We start from the raw sequence: 22003 nt of genomic DNA, 5'->3' as shown, positions 1-22003 counted from the left end.
CGTGCTGGTTGCAAGGAGGCACTGTCACAAATATAAATGAAGATAACATCAATCCGCACCGTCCTCTTGGTCTCTGTCAATCATATCATGATATCTGTGCATCATCTGCAGCAAATAGATACGAGCGGGGAGGAATTGCAAAAGGTGCCAAATGTACTATGTGGATTAAAAAATTAAGTAATCAGTAAATTGATGAATAGGGCAAATGATCAACAATTCCAGGTAAAATGGGGGCTAATCAAGTAATCCCAAGTAAAGGGTTGCAAATGATAAGTCCCTGGCAAATGATCAAATTTCCCGACAGCAAAAGGCAAAACACACCCTTCTGAAATGAGCATCAAGCCAAGTTTTAGCAAGGTTCATCTCCAACAATTAAAAGCACTGGTTAGATATACATAGCTTACATAGTTGCCTTCTTATGAACAATCACAGGATCAACATCTCCATCTAAGAAGGATTTCTTCATGTGTTTCTTTCCCCCTTTTCTCATCATCATGGCCAGTCTCAGAATCATCTTCTGAATCATACCCATGCTCACTCTTCCTAGAACTTGTGCTGTTGTCATTCCCTTTTTTCCTTCTCTATGCTTTTTACCATCCTTGAAACTTGAAAGCCTTCCTGTCGTTCTGAACATCAATGTCCAACATACTCTTCAGAATCCAGCCTTCCCAGGTACAAGCTCCCCAGACTCCGGATCACTGTCTACTTGAGAACTCTTCTTCTGTCCAACCTCATCATCTAGCCCAAGAGCAGCCCTCATCGCCTCGAGCTTCTTCTCCTTGCGTGCTGCGACATGGTGGCTCTGCGTGCCCGTGAACCTGAGAAGAGTTTACCTTCTTGTCAGAAACTATTGCCAATCTACCTAACAGAAGATAAACTGCACACATGAACTGTAAAATAACAATACAGGAAACCAAGATTATGCTTCTTCACTACGAACAGCATAAGCTATAAATTGTGATACTGAGCCAAAATTCAGGAAACAATTATGTTTTCAATGTGAATATCCTCCAACAGCAAATGAAGAGATCAGATTCAAAACTTGCACATGAATGTATTTGTCAAAAATCTGTCACTGGCCTCCTTATCCAACAGTTTCACATTACAAAACTGGTATATGAGCAATTCTTAGATCCATACCCTTCGCCTGGACGCGGTGCTGCACCCGCGGCGCCGCCGCCGGCAGCCTCCAGTTCGGCTTGCTTGCGCGCCTCCTCGAGGCGCTCCTCGATCTCGGCTTCCGTGTAGCCCTGCTCCTCGAGGGCGTCCCTCAGCTCGACCAGCCGCAGCTCCACCTGCCGCCTCCGGTCGTGCTCCAGGATCTCCTTGTTCGGCTTCCGCATCCCACCGGCGCCGTCGTCGTGGCTGTGGAGCGGCGCTTTGGGCGGCGGGCCGCCGGTCCGGGGCTGGATGAAGAACTTGTTCGTCTGGACGTGCCCATTCGTGCCGGACCCGCGCGCGCTCTGCAGCCCGATGCCGTTGTACATGGCGCCGACGGCGAGACGGCGGCTCGGCGAATCCTAACCCTAGGTTTCGATTCGAGCGAGTTGGATTTTTCGAGCGAGGAGGGAGTGGGCCTGATTTTACCCCCGAGGCCCCGACTAGTTTGAGACGGTGCCTGATTCGGGTGGGCCGTGCACGTGTCTGTGCAGTGGATTCTATCACTTGTCTTGTTGTTCGTGTTCGTGTTCTTTTAACAGCGTATACTTTTTTTGTCAAGAGAAATTTTTTAATCTATTCATCAATCATGGTAGTACAGAGAACACAAGAGGTAATAAAAATTACAACCAAATCTATGGACCTCCTAGCGACGACTACAAGCACACTGGAGCGAGCCGAAGGCGTGCCGCCGTCATCACCCCTTCATCTCCGGAGACGGGCAAACCTTATTGTAGTAAACAGTCGGAAAGTCGTCATGCTAAGGTCCCAAAGGACTAGCGCACCAAAGCAGCAATCATCACCGATGAAAAGAGTTGTAGATCGGAAAGATCAAACCTGGAACCACATGAACGAGGACGAACAAAAACTGGATCCGGATAGATTCACCGAAGATCAGCACCGACCAAATCCCATGAGATCCGACAGAGACACACCTCCACACATCCTCCGACTACGCTATTCGTACCATCGAGACTTGAGATTTACGAAGTCACCACCGACGTTTTGTAGTCGACAAGAACGTCTCCTCCCACTCAACGAATATAGTTGGAAAATCTAAAACAAATTCAGAAAAAAGTGAGCATCGGTGTCAAGTTTAGGACATAAATCTTAGTGGATTGGTTCCACTACAAGGATTCTAATCATCTGAGCTACGCTCGGTTTACATTTGTCTTCTTGTTTCAAACAGTATTTTGTGATATTTTATAAGATTGTTTTCTTTGGGAAAGCTCTCAAATCTATTAAAAATAGCAGTGCAAATGCCCATGTAAATCTTTATCTTTACCTCTTTACTTAATAATGAAGCAAATTAGATTTCTTTCTTTCGTCATGACATTTTTCAGAAAAGTTCCTTTATTTCAGTGAAATCAACCGGCGGTCCTGTTTTAAGTTAAAACGAAACGTTTTTCATATTATACACAAAAGTCTCTATGTTTTTTTGAAATCAACCTGCAGTCCGGATTTAAGTCACAACCGAACCGTTATTTATATTTTTTTAAAACCCCTGATGTTTTAGGTAATTCATCCACGGATCATATTTAAGTCAAACAATGTTTTTTTAAATCATCCATATCTTTTAAACGGTAACTCCGATTTGAATATGTTATATATGAAATTTGATTAAAAAACATGTAAAATATGAATATGAGATTATTTTTACCTGTTAAGTATTTTTAAATATTATTTTGAAATATATTTAAGTCAAACAAGTGATTTTCTAAATTATCCATATCTTTTAAACCGTAACTTCGATTTTAACATATTATATATAAAATTTTATTAGAAAAAATGTGTGAAATCTAAATATGATGTTAATTTACCTGTTAAATATTTTTAAAATATGGTTTTGGGAGCAAACTTATAATTTATAGCGTAAGATCCGTTTTCCTTTCGTACCGGCGATGATCCGGATTGGAAATAAAAAGCCCACTATAACAATATAAGGAAAAGTAAACATCGATAACTACACATGCATACCTCGGAAAAATGTCATAGGGGAAAACGACAGATTTCTCATCGCGAGAGTGAGAGAGAGAGAGACGCCTTAACCATATTCAAACACATTTTTGTTTTGTTTTGTATGAACACCGAGGCCATCGCCGGCGAGGGTGAGAAGGAGAATAAGCGGCAACACAAATATGATGCCTCGCAAAAATAAAAGAGATGAACCTATTATGGTCTTGAGTGATGGTTGTTGGGTTAAGAGTGTGTGTTATGTTTTCTCTTCCGTTGCAACGCACGGGCCCTTTTGCTAGTAATAATAAAAAAGGTTATGTTAAAATCCCAGGGTTCGACCGACTTCATCCTATACACAACGAAAAGATGGTGCACCACCGTATTGATCGTGGACGGGAAGTCATTAGGGCGAGTAGGCGACAGTCCTGCCGAACCAGCGCCCCGTAGAAGAAACCATCACTACCGGAAGAGCTGAAAATTTAAGAGCCAAACCTCCATTATTTGAGACATGCTTCACGCAAGCACCAAAGGCTACATCGATATGATGAAGACAAAGTCGAAGGAGCAAACTACATAGAGGTGGCAACATGGTGCGCAGGGTTTGGAGAGGAATGGTTTTTTTTTTAATTGGGCCATGTTCTTAGTAAAAAGACAACAAAAAAACACATGGGCACGTTTCTTAATTTTAAGTTTTCTTTTCCTCTGAATGGGTTGTCTGATTGGAGGGACTTGTTTCTTAGGATTATTTCGTAGTCCTATAAAAACCTGGCAACATCCAACCATTATTAGAGCGGTAATTATGGTGACGCTGAAGTTTTAGTCTTGCAGAGCAACACACTGATAGCTTGGCATAAACGTGCTGATTGCAGGGAGGCATCATCTGTGGCAAATAAATGAAGACAGCATCAATCTGATTGTCTCTGCACCGTCCCCTGTTTCTTCGTTTTCTTATCTTGATCGGTGTCAATCATATTGTGGTATCTATCTTACAGATGGCTATGCACCTGTGGGAAAAGGAGTGCTACAAAATGCACGCTGCAGTTTAATTTTAAACTGCAAAAACATCTTATATTTTGATACGGAGAAAGTATATTGGTGCACGGGCGCCGCGACACGACAAAAGCAACCACGACCAAATGGGAAGAACCATCGAGATTTGTTTTACAAGGTTGAACAACATGCGAGGAACTTTTATTAACAGATGGCGGTGCACATTTCATGCAAACTGTTGTTAAAAATCAGAACCTACATTTTCATGCATTCACCGGTTACCCTGTTGATCGGATTATTATTGTAAAAGATGAGGTGGAAAACAAATCAGAAAAAAAGTCGGAAAGGGATTGATTTTTGCATCATGAACATTGCCGATTAATTCGGTATTTATTTCCACGTGCCGTCGTTTTCAGTGTGATTTGTTTCAGTTTCTCGTGGTGTTGCTGCTGGATTGGATGAGGCGGAGAAGGATCGAGGAGGAGACGAACATGTCAGCTACCGACCTGCATTAACTTGATTCAACTCATCATCCAACCTTCCGAGGCCCCACGGTGATCAATCTTTGTTTTCATCAGGCACAGTAATCAGACGTGATGATGCCAACGCATGCCTGGATTCACTGCTCAAAATTCACTCCATCGATAGAGCCGTCATCTTGCACTCAGCTGACCTCGCACCGCAAGGCCAAAGGGAGCTGATCACAAGACTTTGTCTTCAGTTTCTCAAAGAAGGAAGTTATGTCGACACTGACAGTTCATCCCAAAGAAAGAAGGAGGTGAAAGAACATGAGTTGATCAGAGTGAGTGAGACGCATCTGAAGTGACCAAAGCTGAGCTATGTCACCATGTCTACATGTCCTGACACGAGCGGTCCAGGCGAAAAGAGGCTGGAGATGTGTCCGGCCAGGCCAGGCCATCCATCAGTAGACAGCTCTGGAGCCAAGCATGATCCTTCCTGGGCGTCCATGGCGAATGCGTCCTGAACGGAAAGAACCGTGCTGCTCTGGGAATGAACCCAGCGATCACTCAGTTAAGACAGATGCCGTCTCGGACACTGTATGCAGTAGTAGAGAAGTTCACATCGAGCGACAGGTCTCTGTCCCGTGCTACCATCAGTCCATCGTGTTCGATCAGGGTTCGTTTCACAGCTCTTTTCAGGGATCTCCGCAGATGCAACACCGAAAGCGATCAAATTTAAGACTATCTCGATCGATCGGGTTGCTGCACTTTCTGTTGCGCATCAAGGGAGTTCGTGCAGAGGAAGCTTGGTTGGCTTGTTTTATATTTACCCTGTCGGCTGTCGAGCAAACGTAACAAAATGGCAAGCATATCAGCACACACTTCTCCTCCACAAGTTAACCTCAAAGTCAAAACACGGCCGGCCACTGGACGGTGAAGTCGCAACTTGGCAAAAAGGCAGAGCGCTGTACGCAGGGGCTGATGATTTACTCTCCCATCATCTCGATGTTACTGCGTCCCACGCTGGTGAAACATTAGTTTCTTCAGTTAGACAGAGTTTTACCAAGTTAAACGGTTCACGATGCAAATTTTAGAAAAAGGCTCTCTGTTTACCTCATCTCAAGCACAGGTAAGCTAGGCCGGAGCGGAGCGGCAATCCAGCTGATTAAAGCTATAATTTGCGGAGTCGCTTGAAGCCTGCTCCGCGCGCTCCGCTCCGCGGATGACTACCCAACGCGGCCCTAGTATATCGCCGACGTGTCCAGCTTTGGGGCTTTGCTGTTGCTGGTGTGATCAGTTGGATGGGTTGCCAACACGAAGCACAAAACCAGGTGCAGTTATCCTCCTCGCAAGCAAAAAGTTACTCTCTGTGTTTTCTTGTGCCGGCTTGACACGGTCCATTATTTACACAGCGACTGCTATTCGTAATTATTAGATGAGGAGGAGGAGTTGGATCTTCCCAATTAATCAACTCGGCACGTGTTACACGTGTGATATGATCCCTGACATCATGTGAAAAGCATAAAATGAATGACAACTAGCCACATACTAGAAAACAGTCATCTTTAACAAACGATATATCGATTTTTGCGTATGAAATATAAATCGCTATGACGGCTTTCTCTCTCAAAAAAAGCAGTCATTTCTATGTATGGCTGAATTAGCGAGGTCTATCAACTTGACAAAATTAAGTGTGGTCGTCAACGGGAGACCTCTTGCAGGGAAAAGTATCATAAAGTAGTGGTGTTTGTTAGACGTAATAGGTCGGGACTGACACAGAGCCAGAACACCCCCCCCCCCCTCGCCCGAGCGACGAGGGGCTAACCCTAGCCACCGCCGGTCTCGGCCCCGTCCCATTCCCTTGTTGGCCGCAGTTTGCGTCTCGTGAGGTGGCTGGCGATGCTAGTGGTGGCTGGCGATGGTAGCATATTGGCAGGGGGTGGTCCGCGCGGGTGGTGGTGGCTGGCGATGGTAGCGTATTGGCATGAGGGTGGTGCGCGTGGGCAGTGGTCATGTCGGTGATGCGGGTTTCCCCAAAATTGGGCGTTCAACGACAATGGCCGTCGTGGGCTAAGAGCTGCGCGAGCGGTGGTGGTGGGCAAGGCGTATCCAGGAGTAGCTATGGCACCGTTGGGCGGATCATCGCGAAGACCACAGGTGTGCCGTCGTGCGGGCTTGCCTAGGCCTAGGCAAGAGGGCTATGGTCAGGGCTTGCTTGTCGATGGCTGTCGATAGTCACTAAGTCGTTCCTCTAGTCCACTGGGACTTGATGGGGAAGCATGTATTGGTGCTTCATTGCCAGACCGTCGTGACTTGGTGGCTAATGCCAGGCTGGGAGTGGAAGGAGGTGCCCTTTCCCCCACCCCTTGGTGGTTGCTCATCGCGGTTGTCTTGGCTACCTCGTGATGGCACATGTGAGTTGTCGAGCGGATGGTGGCGCCTCATCGTTCAGACTGCCGCCCCGTGTCGGCTTCGCGTCACTCCTAGCTTGGTCTCGTGAGACGTCCCCAAGCTTCGCCGCCACTCGACGTGACGCCCTTGTCAATGTCTTAGATAAACTCCAATAGCTCCCCTATCTGTAAAAAATAATATTGTTTACCCGAAGTTGAGGCCAAAATAGCCCCCTAAAAGCTCCCATAAATCCAGATTGATTTTACGGGATCCCGTGTAATTTCCCCCAATTCTCCTCATGGTTACGGTATGATGATCTTCCCGTGTAATTTTGGTGGGTTAAAACCGCTTGAACTTACACACCCAGATACCCTCATGCCGCCGCCACGCCGCGCTACCACACCACCCAACAGCACCATCGGCCCGCCACCACCAGCACAGCCAGCCACCGTTGCCATGCCACCACCAGCACCGCCTGAAGTTTCACGCCACGTCGTTAGGAGAGGAGCTCTCTCGTGATGTGCCTCGTGCGCCGCACCCCAGCTATGCCGGCAGCTGTTGACGATGCCGCTCGTCGGTGAGCCTCCCCACCGTCACGCCTCTTCTTCCTCCTTCGGCTGCCGCCATGCCACCACTAGCACTGCCGACCACCGCCGCTCTAGCGAGTTCCTTCAGCGTGCCGCATGCCCACCCGCGACACCTCGTTGCGGGCAGCAGGCTATTAGCTAGGCTTTTTGTAACCAAAAATAGAGAAAAATAATTTTATGGTAAGATATTTGTGAAAACTGAGAAACGTAGGTGCTAGACAACTTCACATAAATTGTGCGATCGTCCCATAAAATGACCTTTAGAGAAGGTTTTTGGAGGAGCTATCGGAGCTGGTCTGCTTAATTCGCATAAAATCGACCGACGACGCAAATTAGATTCTCCGGCAACTGACGAACAGTAGGTGCTTAGACCAGTCAATATGTCAGTGCGCTTTATAAGTCGGCCATATATATACGTCAACGTCGATCGGCGTCGGCGTTGTCTCTGGTCGGCCGACGGACGAGCCACTGCGGCGTACACAGCGCGCTTCCTATACCGCCACGTGGTGACGGGTCAGCACGAACGGTGGTGCACAACTCGTCTCTCTCCCTCTCCGTCGACAGTTTTTACATGCACCCGGCTACTGTGTCTGGTGCATGGGATCTATCCCAAGGCGAAAACCTTTTTTTTTCTTTGCATGGTCCCAAGGCGCAAAACCTGGAGTGGAACAATTGCTTCTTTCTTCTCTTCCCGTATGTGGGCCCCGTGAAACTTCTATGTGCAGCTACGCGTCAAACGGCACACGCTCTGGAGTCTGGACACAGGACGAGGCCTTCGATGAGACCAACGAAACCTCAGATCGCCTTTCAAAAAAAAAAAAACGAAACCTCAGATCGGCATGGTGATCGATGCGTTGTGAGTTGTGACGGTGGTTTAACCGCACTAGTATTGCACGTGCGCAGCATGCAACACATCAGCATGCAACACATGGTATGACGGTGGTTTAACCACACCAGCATGCAACACATCACATAACTTTTTTTTTGAGAACCGCCCTCAAGGCCTTTATTCATTAATAAGACGGTTTACATCCAATTGCGCTAGGGCAATCAATGAAGCAGGGAAAACATCAAAAAAGTTTACAATCGAAGCACTATCCAGACTCTCTCTGGCGCACCAGTGAGCAACCTCATTGGCATCTCTACTAGCAAATTTTAGTTGTAACCCCTGAAAGTGTTGGAGATAGGATTTGATCTCGCTGATGATTGGGCTACCCGTCGACCTGCACTCCATTGCCATATACTCGTTTATAACAGTCTTGCAGTCCGTCTCGACGATCACCCGCGTCCAGCCCTTCTCCATAGCCAGACGCACAGCCTCCCTCACAGCTAGCAGCTCTGCACAATACGGGTCCGTAACCCCGGGAAGCTTGCGGCCTCTCGCGAGCTTCAATTCTCCATCATGGCCCCGTGCCACTAGTCCGATCGCTGAGGAAACCCCGTTTCCATCCAGCGCAGCGTCCGTATTGATCTTCAACCAACCAGCTCCCGGTGGCTTCCATCTCTCCTTCGTAATACACCTCCCCTCTGTATTGGGCGGGATGTACACAGCTTGGATGAGTTCCTTCACTAGGACCATCGATCTCCCGGGCTGATATTTGACTTCCTCATGGGTGTATTTGTTCCTGCTTGACCAGATTGCCCACATGACTGATATAATGACAGCCGCCCGGTCTCTCCCAATGAAACTGGGATCAAGCAAATCCCGCGACCACGTCGCTGGATGTAGTTTTGGTATCTTGAACTCGAAGAAATCTTCTGCCTCTATCCAAAACAGTTTGGCATGATTGCATGTAACCAGAGAGTGAAACAGCGATTCCTCCTTATTGCCGCACATTGGGCAAGTATAATCTTCCCCTATATGTCTTTGGTATTTTTTTTCCGAAAAGGGGGATCCCCGGCCTCTGCATCAGCATGATGCATACGGCCATCTTATTAATAATAAAACATCCACAAAGTCTCGAAGTCTGAGTAGTAGCAAACTAAAAAGAAAACGAAAAGGCTCACACAGAACCCAAAGGCTAGATACATAAGCTAGCCCAACAAAGGATAAACCACAGCCGATTGGCTCAACAAAAGACAGGTAAACTAATTGCCTATCCTATTACATGACCGCCATCCAAACCGGCTGAAGATATCCCGAGCTACCGTCTCCCATCGGATAGCACCAGTAACCAAACGCTCCCTGGCCTCCGTCGGAGTGAGTAGCGACCAGGAACGGATAAGTGCCGTGGCTCTGAAGATAACCTGCAAAACATGAGTTTTTGTTGTTCTGTTAAAAACAAGATCATTTCTGCAATTCCACAGTGCCCACACTAAGGCGCACACCCCCACGCAAATATGTTTAGCTAACCCGGGCTCTACCCTATTAAGCCAAGCTCCAAACATCATATTCACCGAATTTGGTGGAGTAATATTGAAAGCAACATGAACAGTTGTCCAAAGAATTCTAGCTAGTGGGCACTCAAGGAATAAATGCTTAATGGTTTCACCCTGATCACAGAAACTACACCTAGTAGGACCTGTCCAATTGCGCTTTTTTAAATTATCCTTTGTTAAGATGACTTGTTTATGAAGAAACCACATAAACACCTTAATCTTCAAAGGAACTTTGACATCCCACACATGCTTGGAAGTAGGAATCGAGCTGGAGTTGATAACAGCAACATACATGGATTTAACTGTGAATTCCCCCGACCTAGTGAGATTCCAGCGCAGTTTATCAGGTTGTTGTGAAAGCTGGACCTGCATCAGTCTCCTAACTAGATGCAGCCACTGTTCCCAATGATTGCCCACTAACGATCTTCTAAATTGAATATTAAGTGAATGGAACGAAAGACTGTTGCAACCAAAGTATCACGCCTTTGTACAACACGATACAACGCCGGATACTGGATTGCAAGGGGCGTATCACCGAGCCAACAATCCTCCCAGAATCTTGTGCTGGCACCATTTCCAACAACATGCTTTGCCCTCTGAAAGAATGAAAGCTTAACTTTCATTAGCCCTTTCCAAAAGGGTGAATCAGTCGGTCTAACCGTGACCTGAGACAAAGTTTTGGTTTGAAGATACTTATTACGAAGGATTTGAGCCCAAGTGGCTTCAGTTCCTGAAGCTAACTTCCATAACCACTTACTAAGAAGGCATCGGTTCTTGACCTCGAGATTTTCAATCCCCATACCCCCTTGGTCTTTCGGCCTACAAATGATATCCCACTTCGCTAACCGGTATTTTCTTTTTAGCTCATCTCCCTGCCAAAAGAACCGCGATCGATAGAAGTCCAGTCTTTTCCTTACCCCAACCGGTACTTCAAAAAAAGACAAAAGGAACATGGGCATACTCGTCAACACCGAATTAATAAGAATTAACCGGCCTCCATATGACATTAGCTTACCCTTCCAACAGCTTAGCTTTTTCTCAAATCGATCTTCAATACACTTCCATTCATTGTTCGTAAGCCTACGGTGATGTATTGGAATCCCTAGGTATGTGAATGGTAACTCCCCCAAACCACACCCAAACAATTGTTTATAGGCTTCTTGTTCCTCTTTGGCTCTACCAAAGCAGAACAACTCACTTTTATGGAAGTTAATTTTGAGCCCACTCAATTGCTCAAACAAACAAAGCAACAACTTCATATTTCTTGCTTTTACCAAGTCATGCTCCATGAAGATGATAGTGTCATCAGCGTACTGCAGGATGGAAATACCTCCATTCACTAAATGAGGCACCAAGCCTCCAACTTGGCCTGCCTCCTTGGCTCTCCCTATCAGAACTGCCAACATGTCCACCACTATGTTGAACAGAATAGGGGACATCGGATCACCTTGCCGCAAGCCCTTGTGTGTCTGGAAGTAATGACCAATGTCGTCATTCACTTTAATACCAACACTACCCTTCTGCGTAAACGATTCAATCTGGCTCCTCCAGCCCTCGTCGAACCCTTTCATACGCAGAGCTTGTTGCAGGAAAGGCCACTTAACTTTGTCGTACGCTTTCTCAAAGTCCACTTTAAAAATGACTCCATCTAGTTTCTTAGAGTGAATTTCATGGATCGTTTCATGCAAGACCACCACCCCTTCTAGGATGTTTCTATCCGGCATGAAAGCTGTCTGGGATTGCTGCACCACAGAATGCGCAATCTGTGTGAGCCTATTCGTCCCAACCTTGGTAAAAATTTTGAAACTAACATTGAGAAGACAGATAGGCCGGAACTGCTCAATCCTCAGAGCATCTGTCTTTTTTGGTAGCAACGTTATGGTTCCAAAGTTCAGGTGAAATAGATGAAGCCGTCCAGCAAACAGGTCATGAAACATGGGTAAAAGATCCCCCTTGATAATATGCCAGCATTTTTTATAAAACTCCGCCGGAAACCCATCCGGCCCAGGAGCCTTATTGTTCTCCATCTGGGAAATGGCATCGAAAACTTCCTTTTCCGTAAACGGTGCAATCAAGCTAGCATTATCAGAAGCAGTTAGTTGAGGCACATCCTCAATCCTGGACTCATCTAGGGACACCGCGCTATCCTCCGGCGGTCCAAATAACTGCTTATAATATTCGGTGATGTAGATCTTTAGATTATCGTGACCCACAATTGTGCCTTCATCTTGCTCGAGCTGAAAAAGAATTTTCTTTCTGTGTTTGCCATTTGCAATAAGATGAAAGAATTGAGTGTTCGCATCCCCTTGGATTACCTTGCGAACCTTTGCTCTGAGCGCCCACTTCAGCTCTTCTTCACGGAGAAGTTCCTTCAACCTCTTCTCCGCATCAAGCTTACAAGACAAATCAGCAGACTGCAGAATTGTAGATTCAGCTTTAACATCTAGGGATCGTATAAGATCTAGGAGTCTATCCTTTTCAATCTTATAAACTCCACTTAGGTGTTTAGCCCATCCCCGGAGAAAGCTCCTCAAATGCCTGATCTTATTCTGCCATCTCACGATGGACGATTTTCCCCCAGTATCCGTAGCCCACTCCCTAGCTACGAGATCCAGGAAGCCTTCTCGTTCAAACCACGCCGTTTCGAAAGAGAAGGTATTTTTGTTTCCCACATGCCTTGGTTCACCGGAGTCTACGAACAAAGGCGTGTGGTCCGAAATCCCACGCGTGAGAGCCTGAACCGTGACGAGAGGGAATTTCTGTTCCCATTCGGGACTTGCTAGCACCCGATCCAACTTCTCGTATGTCGGATTGGGTAAAGAGTTAGCCCAGGTGAATTGGCGACCAGAAAGCTCGATCTCTCTCAGATCCAAGCTCTCAATGATGGTGTTAAACATAAAAGACCATCGGCCGTCAAAGTTATCATTGTTCTTCTCGTCCCTCCTCCTAATGATGTTGAAGTCCCCCCCAACCAAAATAGGAAGTTGTTCAGATCCGCAAATACGAACCAGGTCTGCCAAAAACTCCGGTTTAAGCTCAGGTTGTGCGGCCCCATAGACCGCCACCAGAACCCAGTTAAACCCATCTACTTTAGACCTGACTCGAAATTTGACCGCGAAGTCACCCATAACAACGCTCCGGACTTCCAGGGAGTCACATCTCACACCAAGCAAGATGCCACCGGACCTCCCTCTTGGAGGAAGACAATGCCAATCGAACTCCACTCCTCCCGACAAAGTGTTAAGAAACTGTGGCGCAAAATTCTCCCTACCAGTTTCAGAGAGCGCAATGAAGTCCAAACTGTGCTCTAAAGATGCCTCCGCTAGAAACCTACGTTTAGCCAAGTCCTTAAGACCTCTGCTATTCCAGAAGATTCCTTTCATAGGTCATCATGGAATTTTTTGGCAGTCCGAATCCTAGCACTCCTACGTACCGCGGATGCAGGATACACCTTCCGCTTCCACTTACGCTTAGGAATGTTATTATCCGTAACCCGGTCCTCATAACCGTGCTCCGGTTGTGCAATTACTATTTCCTCCACACCTACTTCCTCCTCGTCAGACTCCGCCGACGTAGGAACAAGATCCGCACAGAAGGTGTCCAGCACCCTTACCCCCAATGCGTCAATCTCAGCATCATTCATAGGTTTTACTGCCGCTAGGTTTCTAATGGTTTCTAAGGCCCGTTCCGCTTCCAAATCTAAGAGATCATTAACCGAGTTCGAAATTTCAGCATTATTATCCCCAAGAGACACACCTACTTGGTTTGCATTATTAATAATCTCATCCTTAGAGAAATGCAAAATGGAATTAGATAAATTAACTGACATACCAGTAGTGATCTCAACATCACGAAGCTTGGCCGCCCGCATAGCGCACCGCTGCTGCATGTCATCCACCTCCGGAAGGTCCTGGAGACGAGAGCTCATCCGTCTCCCCTCGGAAACCGGGTCTCGAATCCCACCGAAAGCAATCACCTCCTCCCGAGTAACGGAACCCGGAGACGGCCTAGGTGAGGGAGACCTCCGAAGGGAGGGGGAGATGGCAGGAGGAGTGGGCACCAGAGCCGCCTGCCCTAGTCCATCCCCCCTGCTCTCGCCCTCGAAGCCGAGTGCAACGCCGGTTGAACCACCGTCGGCACTAGAGGGTCTGGGGCCACCTGCCCCTGACGCGTACGTAGTGCCTCCTGCGACTCGTCCACAGTCGGAGCTCCCGCCTGGCACTCCTCCAGGGCCACCTGCCCCAAAGGTGTACCGCCACCGCCGGACACTGACGCCAGCCGCGTCGACATAGGCGACGAGACGGGAGAAGAGGGCGTCGTGGCCGCCTGCCCCGACACCCCTTCCCTCCGGGAAGAAACCAAGCCGAGCCCCTCCCCTCCAGGAGTGAGCCCCGGCAACCCCTGAGGCTCCACCTCACGTCGAACGTCGTCCGAACGCCGGAGAGCCTGTCCAAAGTCCAAGGCCGGTAGCGTGTGCTCAAACGCGTCGTGAGAGTCAACCCGATCACTCCATAGACGAGGAGGAGCCGATGTCGGCTGAAAAGATCCAAACCGCAAAGTGCTATGAGGCTGAGACGAAGTGGGAGACTGCTCCATCCCGGATCCGTTCTCAGACTCCTGAGCCACAGGCCCCGATCCGTTGGGCTCCTGTGCCGCCTCATCAGTCGGTTCCCTGGAAGCACCATCATCATCACCCCCTTCGTGCATATCCACGTCAGTGCCAGCAGCCACCTCAGCAAATAACTCCGTATCCTCAAACTCGATCTCAAGGGGAAAAACCTCACCCCTATATGTCCAGTTAACGACGTCCGGAACATACTCTATGTCCAAAATACTGACTCGCAAACGGGCCACCCCCTGAGCTCTCGTGAACGCCATATCAACCTTCTCCGTTTTACCAACCATAATCCCCAAGCTAGCCACCACACGAACATCAGCTAGAGCCTCAGATGGTGCCCCAGAGAATCTCAGCCACACTTGAGTAAGAGGCTTCCCCTTAGGCTCAACTTTCTTCCACTCGTGAAACTCCAAAATGCCGTTGGTGCCTGGAACCTTACACATCCCAAAGCTCAACAAGCGCCGCAAGTCCTCAACCGAAGGGAACTCAGCTCTGAACACTCTTTCTTCAACAGATACCAGGTCCCACTGAAAATCACCCGGAGCCAGCTCCATAAGCCTCTGCACAATCTGAGCGTGTGAAACATCACCCTGGGTCACCTTCACCAATCCAGTAGTGAGGCTCTGGGTCTCAACTGGAGCCTCCCTCGCAGCCGCTGACTCAAAGAACATCAGCTCAGCACAGTACACACCGTACACAGTAAGAGCTGGAACCTGCTCCCTCAGAAAAGGACACTCCCCCGAAGCATGCGCTAGCTTGCCACAAGACTCACAAAGCTGAGCCACGCATTCTGCAATGAAATGACCTTTCTCACCGCACCGGTAACAAAGCATCCTCTCTTTCTTGCGAGCATACTTGGATGCCCGCTCTGCATCAGCCCGGTCAGCAACCTCGTCGTCCTTCTCAGTCCCAGGAACGTCCACAACAGCCAGTGCATTCACCACCTCCATCGCCTGGGGTGGTAACTCAAGGGGGGTCTGATCAGTCTCCATTGCCGACCCGGTAGAATCAGTAACCCTGGGTGGAGGCGGCCGTCGAAACCTCCCTCGGCCTCCACCACGACCACGGTATCCACGGAAACCTCCTCTCTGTCTGTTATCTGGTCCTGAGGCCCCCTCAACAAAGCCTCCAGCTGGCCCTAGAAATGGTCTCTCTGCAGACCCGTCACTCTGCCAAGCATATCCACGACCTCCTCCCGCTGACGAAGATCCTCGATGTTGACCCACACCATATGCATCGAAACCGTCATCTCCCCACTTGCCTCGTGGTGCATCAACCGGCCCTCCACTGGAATTCTGTCTGGTCTGAGCCTGCGTCTGCCCCGAGCGGTTCTGCGCCTGTCGAATAGCAAGATGAGGAGGAGGTGCACGCTGACCCCCCGAAGGCACGTTCACAGGCTCAGAGGTAACACGGGCAGTCGGAGCCACTCCCGGCGCCGCGGGTCTGACCATAGCCGGAGCCGCCGCCGCTGTCACAGGAGTAGGCGCCCTCTGCGGAGGTGAGCGAGGGACCCCCCGACCAGCAGCAGCCGTAGTCAAAGCCGGCGTGTGGGGTCTTAGCACTCCCCGCCCAGCCGCCGGCGGCAACGCAGCCGCCGCCCGGGCTCCCAGGTTGCCGTTCTGATGCCTCACTGGGGGCGGAGGAACACCCCGAAGCTGAGGGGGCGGCGCTCCTCCACGCCCTGCAGCTCCCGGGGCCGGAGCCGGCGGCCGCTGCCCGATCGGCGGAGCTCCACGGCCCGACCCATGGGGCGGCGGCGGGGCAGCCCCAGCACTTCCCCCCGTGCCACTCGCGGCCGGTGTGGGGGCCGATCCCCGGCCAGCCATATGAAGCGGAGGGATTTTCCTTGCCCGGCGCACTCCACACACCGGGTAGCCGCGTCTCCCACACCGACGAACCCTAGCGCCTCCCAACGACGGCGCAGGAACGATCGAAGAGGTAGATGTATCGGACGTGCATGGCTGTAAACTCAACCCGGGCCGGACAAGAGAGCAACAGTGGGCCTCATACCCATTGTTCTCAAGCCCAAAAACAGCAGAGCCCGCAGCCTCGCGATCCAGCCCAGCCGCACACAGCAGCCGAGCTAGCGCGGCTGCCCTCGTCGTTTGAATCGCGGCCGCCGCGTCCGGCCTGGCCGGCGCCGGCGATCTCAAACTCCGGTATAACTTCCGCGTCTTCTTCTTTCGCTTAACCGTAATCCAATCCTCGGGACGAATCAGATCAAACACAGTGAGTTTCGGCAAACTAACCTTAGGAAGCGGCCCTTTCCATGGCCGAAGCGCCGTTGTCGCGGTCTTCCGATGAACAATCCGTCGAATCATCTCGACCTTCTCTCCGTCGTCAAGCCCCGCGCGTGCCGGATCGTCAGGAGGAACGACCCGATCTACCGTCGTCGCCACCTCCTCTTCGGAATACCCACAATGAAAAAACTCGCAAATAAGGTCCGACGGAGAAGGAGACGGTGGCGACTCCCCCGGCGGCGCCGGCCCATCATCTTCCGCATCCTCTTCATCAGATCCCGCTAAAACCCAGAATCGGCCTCCCACCCGCCGGCGATCTCCGGCGCCGTCCGGTGGATCCGCAGTTGGGTGCGGAGCGCCCTCGCGGTCGCTCCAAACGGTCGCCATTTCATCAGCTGGGACTTTAGTCAATGTCTTCGGTATAACTCTTCCTTCGCCGGCAGGAATCCTTTAAGGACCCGCCACCAGAAAATTCGTATCTTGGGCTGGACCTTCAGCCTCCATAATGATTTCCACACCTCCTCCCCTTGGGAGGAGCTGCCAACCTGGTTCAAAACCTCTTCCCGATCTCCCATCAACATTCTGTACGCTGATCGAACCGTGAAGATCCCGGACCTCTCATAGCCCCATGCCCAAAAATCAGGTATAGCTACCCGCGGCCTTGGCATGTTCATGATAGCATTTGCATCCGGGGCAATGAAGGTTCTCTCGATAATTTCATCATTCCACTCGCCCTCCTGCGTCATCAGATCAGATACAAGATGTATGGGATCACTACCCATATTGCATACAGGTTTGAAGGTGTTGCTTCCTTGTATCCAGTTGTCATGCCATACTTCCGTAGTTGTTCCGTCACCAATTCTACGTATCAAACCCCTCTTGAGAACACATCACATAACTAAACCTGTATGTTATGTCGAAAGCTTGATACTCCTGGTCCAGCTCGGTCGAGACCAACACAAGTGTAGAGCACTCACTGTAGTCTGTACCCTGTACGTAGGTCATCTCCGCGGACCACGCGCTGACGCGCGAACGTTGACGTCGAGTTGACAGCCGACACTTTTTTGAGCATCAGTACAGACACAAGCGCTTATATACACGCGCATACACTCATTCCTATGAACGCACACATGCACTCCCCTCGTGGCTCGTTGCATACGCATACGCTCGGTATATATACGTGCGTCTCTGCTCTTCTACTCACTTTCCATCGACATTTTTTACAGTTAATCTTGACCGTTGATCCAAGCCGGCCGATTTTATCACGTGACGGGACCGGCTAGCCAGGCACCACAAGCTCTGGTGGCTCGTTGTGGTGGAGCGGAGCGTTTGGAAAACAGATCCAAGTTCCCCTTCTCTGGGAGGTGGGCCCCACGGCCGCTACGCCTGCCTTGCCTACACGTCAAATGGCAAGCGCTCCAGTTCGGCCGCCGGCGTCAGCGTGTCTCTAACACCAAGCTCAATTCGAAGACAACAATGGCCTGAGTACATACACCGAGCACAATGCTATTCAAACACAGCAGTCGCTTTCGTGGGATGATCCGCGCGTCGACGTGTTTGTCCACGTAGAAAGTGATGAGGTGCCTGCGTGTTCCAGGCCTGAGCTCTGCCTCGCACCGGCCGTGCTCTATTACTACGCCTGCCGGCCCAGCACCGGTTAAGTTGGCGCCAAATTAGGCAAGCTAGCTCGCACTGCACGTACGCGTCAGCGCGCTCTGTCTGCTGCCAAAGGGGCGTGCACACCAAAGCTCCATTAGCTAGCGCGCGGCGGCTGCGGCCATACGTACGTCCGGCGATGAGGCCACGGCCGCCGGCTGATCTCGTGGTCGGCCTTTTCCTCCTGGCTGTCCTCGTCGTCGTGCCGTGGCATGCCGCCGCGGCCGGAGGGGACGGCGGCGGCATGGTGCGGACGGACGGCACGCGCTTCGTGGCGGGGGACGGCGACCGGACGGTGTACCTCAGCGGGTTCAACGCCTACTGGCTCATGGAGATGGCGTCCGACCCGTCGCGGCGGGGCGGGGTGGTGTCGGCGTTCCGGCAGGCGGCGGCGCACGGCCTCAACCTCGCGCGCACCTGGGCATTCAGCGACGGCGGCGACCGCCCGCTGCAGTCCTCGCCGAGCGTCTACCACGAGGATATGTTCCAGGTAAGCTAGGCCACCGTTCAATCCGTCTGTCGGCCTCGATGCCGACGTTAGGTGCCGACAGGTGGTGCGAGGCTAGCTTGCTCGGTGCAAAATGACAGCTTGTGTGTGGGCTTTTCGCATGCAGGGTCTGGACTTCGTCGTCGCCGAGGCGAGGCGGCATGGGATATACCTCCTCCTCTGTCTTACCAACAACTTCGACGACTTCGGCGGCAAGCGCCAGTACGTCCAGTGGGCGAGGGAGGACGTCGCCGCCGGCGCCGGCGCTCACAACCTCACCTCCGCCGACGACTTCTTCGACAACACCCTCGTCAAGTCCTACTACAAGAACCACGTCAAGGTAATCACCAGTTCATTCATCACCACACGTGCCATATAAGTACGTACGTGTCAGTTAGCACGTTGTCACGTCGGTGATCTAAATCCAAATAAGTATTGATGTCTCTTCTCTACGTACGTGTGACACAGACGGTGCTGACGAGGGTGAACACGGTGAGCGGCGTGGCGTACCGGGACGACCCGGCCATCTTCGGGTGGGAGCTGATGAACGAGCCCCGGTGCGGCGCCGACCCCACGGGCGCCATGGTGCAGGCGTGGGTGGAGGAGATGGCGCCGTACCTCAAGGCCATCGACGCCGCCCACCTGGTCACGGCGGGGCTGGAGGGCTTCTACGGCGACGGCGCGCACGAGAGCAAGGAGCTCAACCCGTGGGGCATCTACTACGGCACCAACTTCGTGGCCACGCACCAGGCCGCCGGGATCGACTTCGCCACCATCCACCTCTACCCGGACGTCTGGCTCTGGGGCTCCACCGCCGACCAGCAGGCGCGCTTCTTCCGCAACTGGACGGCGTCGCATGTCAGTGACACCCACCGCCACCTCCGCAAGCCGCTCCTCGTCACCGAGTACGGCAAGTTCCTCTGGGAGGAGGGCGGCGAGAACGCCACGTCCGCCACGCAGAGGAGGGACCGCTTCCTCGGCACGGTGCTCGACGCCATCTACGAGTCGGCGTCCCGGGGCGGGCCGCTCGTCGGCGGCGCCTTCTGGCAGCTGCTGCTCGACGGGGACGGCATGGACGCGCTCAAGGACGGGTACCAGATCGTGCTCCCCGAGGACGCCCGCGCAGCCAGCATCATCAGCGATCACTCCGAGAAGATGGCCGAGCTCAGCGAGCAGGACGCGGCGGAGTCCGGTCGTCGAACGACGAGGAAGATCGGCAGTTTTGTCAGCTGGGATGGTACTCATCCTTACGTCCAAAGATTCTTGATTCGTTTCGTCTCTCTGCTCAGATCCGTTTCTTCACTGTTTGGTCCCATGTAGCTAAGCTAGCTAGGCTGGACTGTGTAGTAGAGAAATGTTCAGATACCTCCCCTGAGTGTAGCAATTTTGACTTTTTTCCACGGTGCCGTCTGAGACTTTCCAAAAGTTTTAATTAGCTGACTCAAGAGTTGTAAATGGAAAGTACTACCTAGAAGAGAACTCGGCGTGAGTGATCTGAGTAGTACATATGAAGATGGGCAATCAGAGTATATTGCAATTTCTTGTTTATGCATATATGTGCCACCGGGATCTTTCTTCAGTTTGTAAAATCCATTTCAAACGAATTGCTTTGTGTCCCTTTGGCATATCAGTGATCTCCCAAGTTTCATTACTCTTAAACAAGCTGATGTCTGTCCATATCTTCTCTCCATGGCACTTCTTTACCTGCCACTTCAACAGATGTGGGTTCCTCTGCTCTACTTCGCCCGACGCTCATTCTCAGCGTCTATCTTCTTCCAACACAACATCTCGAGACACACAATTTCTTTGCACAAGGATCCAACATCCTATAGGCCTTACTGTCTGGCTCATACCCGATCAGTGCCATCTCTGAACTTTGGTCGGCTAGTTTTGTTTGTGAGGTGACCACCAACTTCCTTCATGTGTCCGATGCAGCCAAACGTGTGCAAGTGCTCAATTCGTCGGTGCACGATTCAACAGATAAACTGCAGTGGACACTACTGACTTCACCCCAAAACTGTCCAGGCTGACCCTTGCTCTTTAGTAGACTTTTTGCCATGTCAACCATAGTCGGATTCCATGATTTCCTTCAGTAGAGCATGAAAGCTTTTGTGTGCAACTGCAAAACGAGCATGCCATAACCAAAGGAGTTTCTGAAACTTTCGACAGTGGGCAGACTGTTCAATGTTCAGTATGTACAGTCTGTCAATGCCCTTCTTACTTTCGCCAGCACCTTGCGCTCTTTGTCCAGTACTGTCATCAGCCCCTCGTCCACTGAGTACTTGCAGATAAATTCATCTAGTTGCCCCAAACTGATGATATTGCTACTCAACTTCGGAATGAAGTAAACATCTGTCGGAAGCCAGTGCTCTTCATTGTGGGCGACAAAGAGGACTGAGCCACGCCCCTCAATGCCCACCACTGAACCATTTCCAGTGATTCTTCAGTCCAGTTCGAAAAACTTCTCAACATCCCTGGTCATATGCTTGCTCACATCTCTGTCCAAGTACCATGGCTTGTTTGCCAAACTTGACAGCTTGGCCACGACCTTGCCAAACTCTTCGTGCCCATCACCTTTTCTCCTGAAATACGTGACCTTTTTTTAATGTCATGAATATTATTTTTGAACGATGCAAAACATTTTTTCAAACTGCACGTACATTTTTTACATTATATAAAAATTCCTTTCAAATTTTCAAGAACGTATTTTTGAAATGCGTAAATAGTTTCTAAAATCACAAACTTTTTTCCAATGGGACGGATATTTTTTTCTGAATTAGGAAATACTTTTTTACATTGTACTCCCTCCGTTCCTAAATATTTGTCTTTCTAGATATTTCAACAAGTGACTACATATGGAGCAAAATGAGTGAATCTACCCTCTAAAATATGTCTACATACATCCGTATGTGGTAGCCATTTAAAATGTCTAGAAAGACAATTATTTAGGAACGGAGGGAGTATATTTTTTTAAATATGTCACAATCTTTTAGAAACACATGTACATTTTTTAAATGTCAAAACATTTGTTTTGAATACTATGATTTTTTTAATAACTTTGCACAAATTGTTTTTCACAC

General features: G+C 50.1%; 2 protein-coding genes across 2 annotated transcripts; one reads left to right on the top strand and one right to left on the bottom strand.

Moving 5' to 3' along the window:
* Nucleotides 1-347: 347 nt before the first annotated feature.
* Nucleotides 348-1593, bottom strand: LOC123087842 (serine/arginine repetitive matrix protein 2). Its single transcript, XM_044509958.1, has 2 exons — nt 1141-1593; nt 348-818 (listed from the first exon to the last, which is right to left on the bottom strand). Exons 1-2 carry the CDS (start codon nt 1485-1487, stop codon nt 653-655), a joined length of 513 nt encoding a protein of 170 aa, XP_044365893.1. The 5' UTR covers nt 1488-1593; the 3' UTR covers nt 348-652.
* Nucleotides 1594-18361: 16768 nt separating this feature from the next.
* LOC123082836 (mannan endo-1,4-beta-mannosidase 3) lies at nt 18362-20471 on the top strand. The gene is made up of 3 exons (XM_044505072.1): nt 18362-18926; nt 19051-19263; nt 19392-20471. The coding sequence occupies exons 1-3, from the start codon at nt 18576-18578 to the stop codon at nt 20241-20243; spliced, it is 1416 nt and encodes a 471-aa protein (XP_044361007.1). The 5' UTR covers nt 18362-18575; the 3' UTR covers nt 20244-20471.
* Nucleotides 20472-22003: the final 1532 nt, after the last annotated feature.

This window comes from Triticum aestivum, chromosome 4A (assembly GCF_018294505.1).
Source record: "Triticum aestivum cultivar Chinese Spring chromosome 4A, IWGSC CS RefSeq v2.1, whole genome shotgun sequence".
NCBI lineage: Eukaryota > Viridiplantae > Streptophyta > Magnoliopsida > Poales > Poaceae > Triticum > Triticum aestivum.
The sequence above is the reverse complement of the archived record's forward strand: the minus strand, read 5'-3'. Positions and strand labels throughout refer to the sequence as shown.

Bases quoted from the DNA above. Each gene is read 5' to 3' on its own strand.
- LOC123087842 (XM_044509958.1), bottom strand. From the start codon at position 1,487: ATGTACAACGGCATCGGGCTGCAGAGCGCGCGCGGGTCCGGCACGAAT. The intron at 819-1,140 runs GTATGGATCTAA...AACTCTTCTCAG, and splicing joins GCACCGCGTCCAGGCGAAGG to GTTCACGGGCACGCAGAGCC.
- LOC123082836 (XM_044505072.1), top strand. From the start codon at position 18,576: ATGAGGCCACGGCCGCCGGCTGATCTCGTGGTCGGCCTTTTCCTCCTG. The intron at 18,927-19,050 runs GTAAGCTAGGCC...TTTCGCATGCAG, and splicing joins ACCACGAGGATATGTTCCAG to GGTCTGGACTTCGTCGTCGC. The intron at 19,264-19,391 runs GTAATCACCAGT...CGTGTGACACAG, and splicing joins ACTACAAGAACCACGTCAAG to ACGGTGCTGACGAGGGTGAA.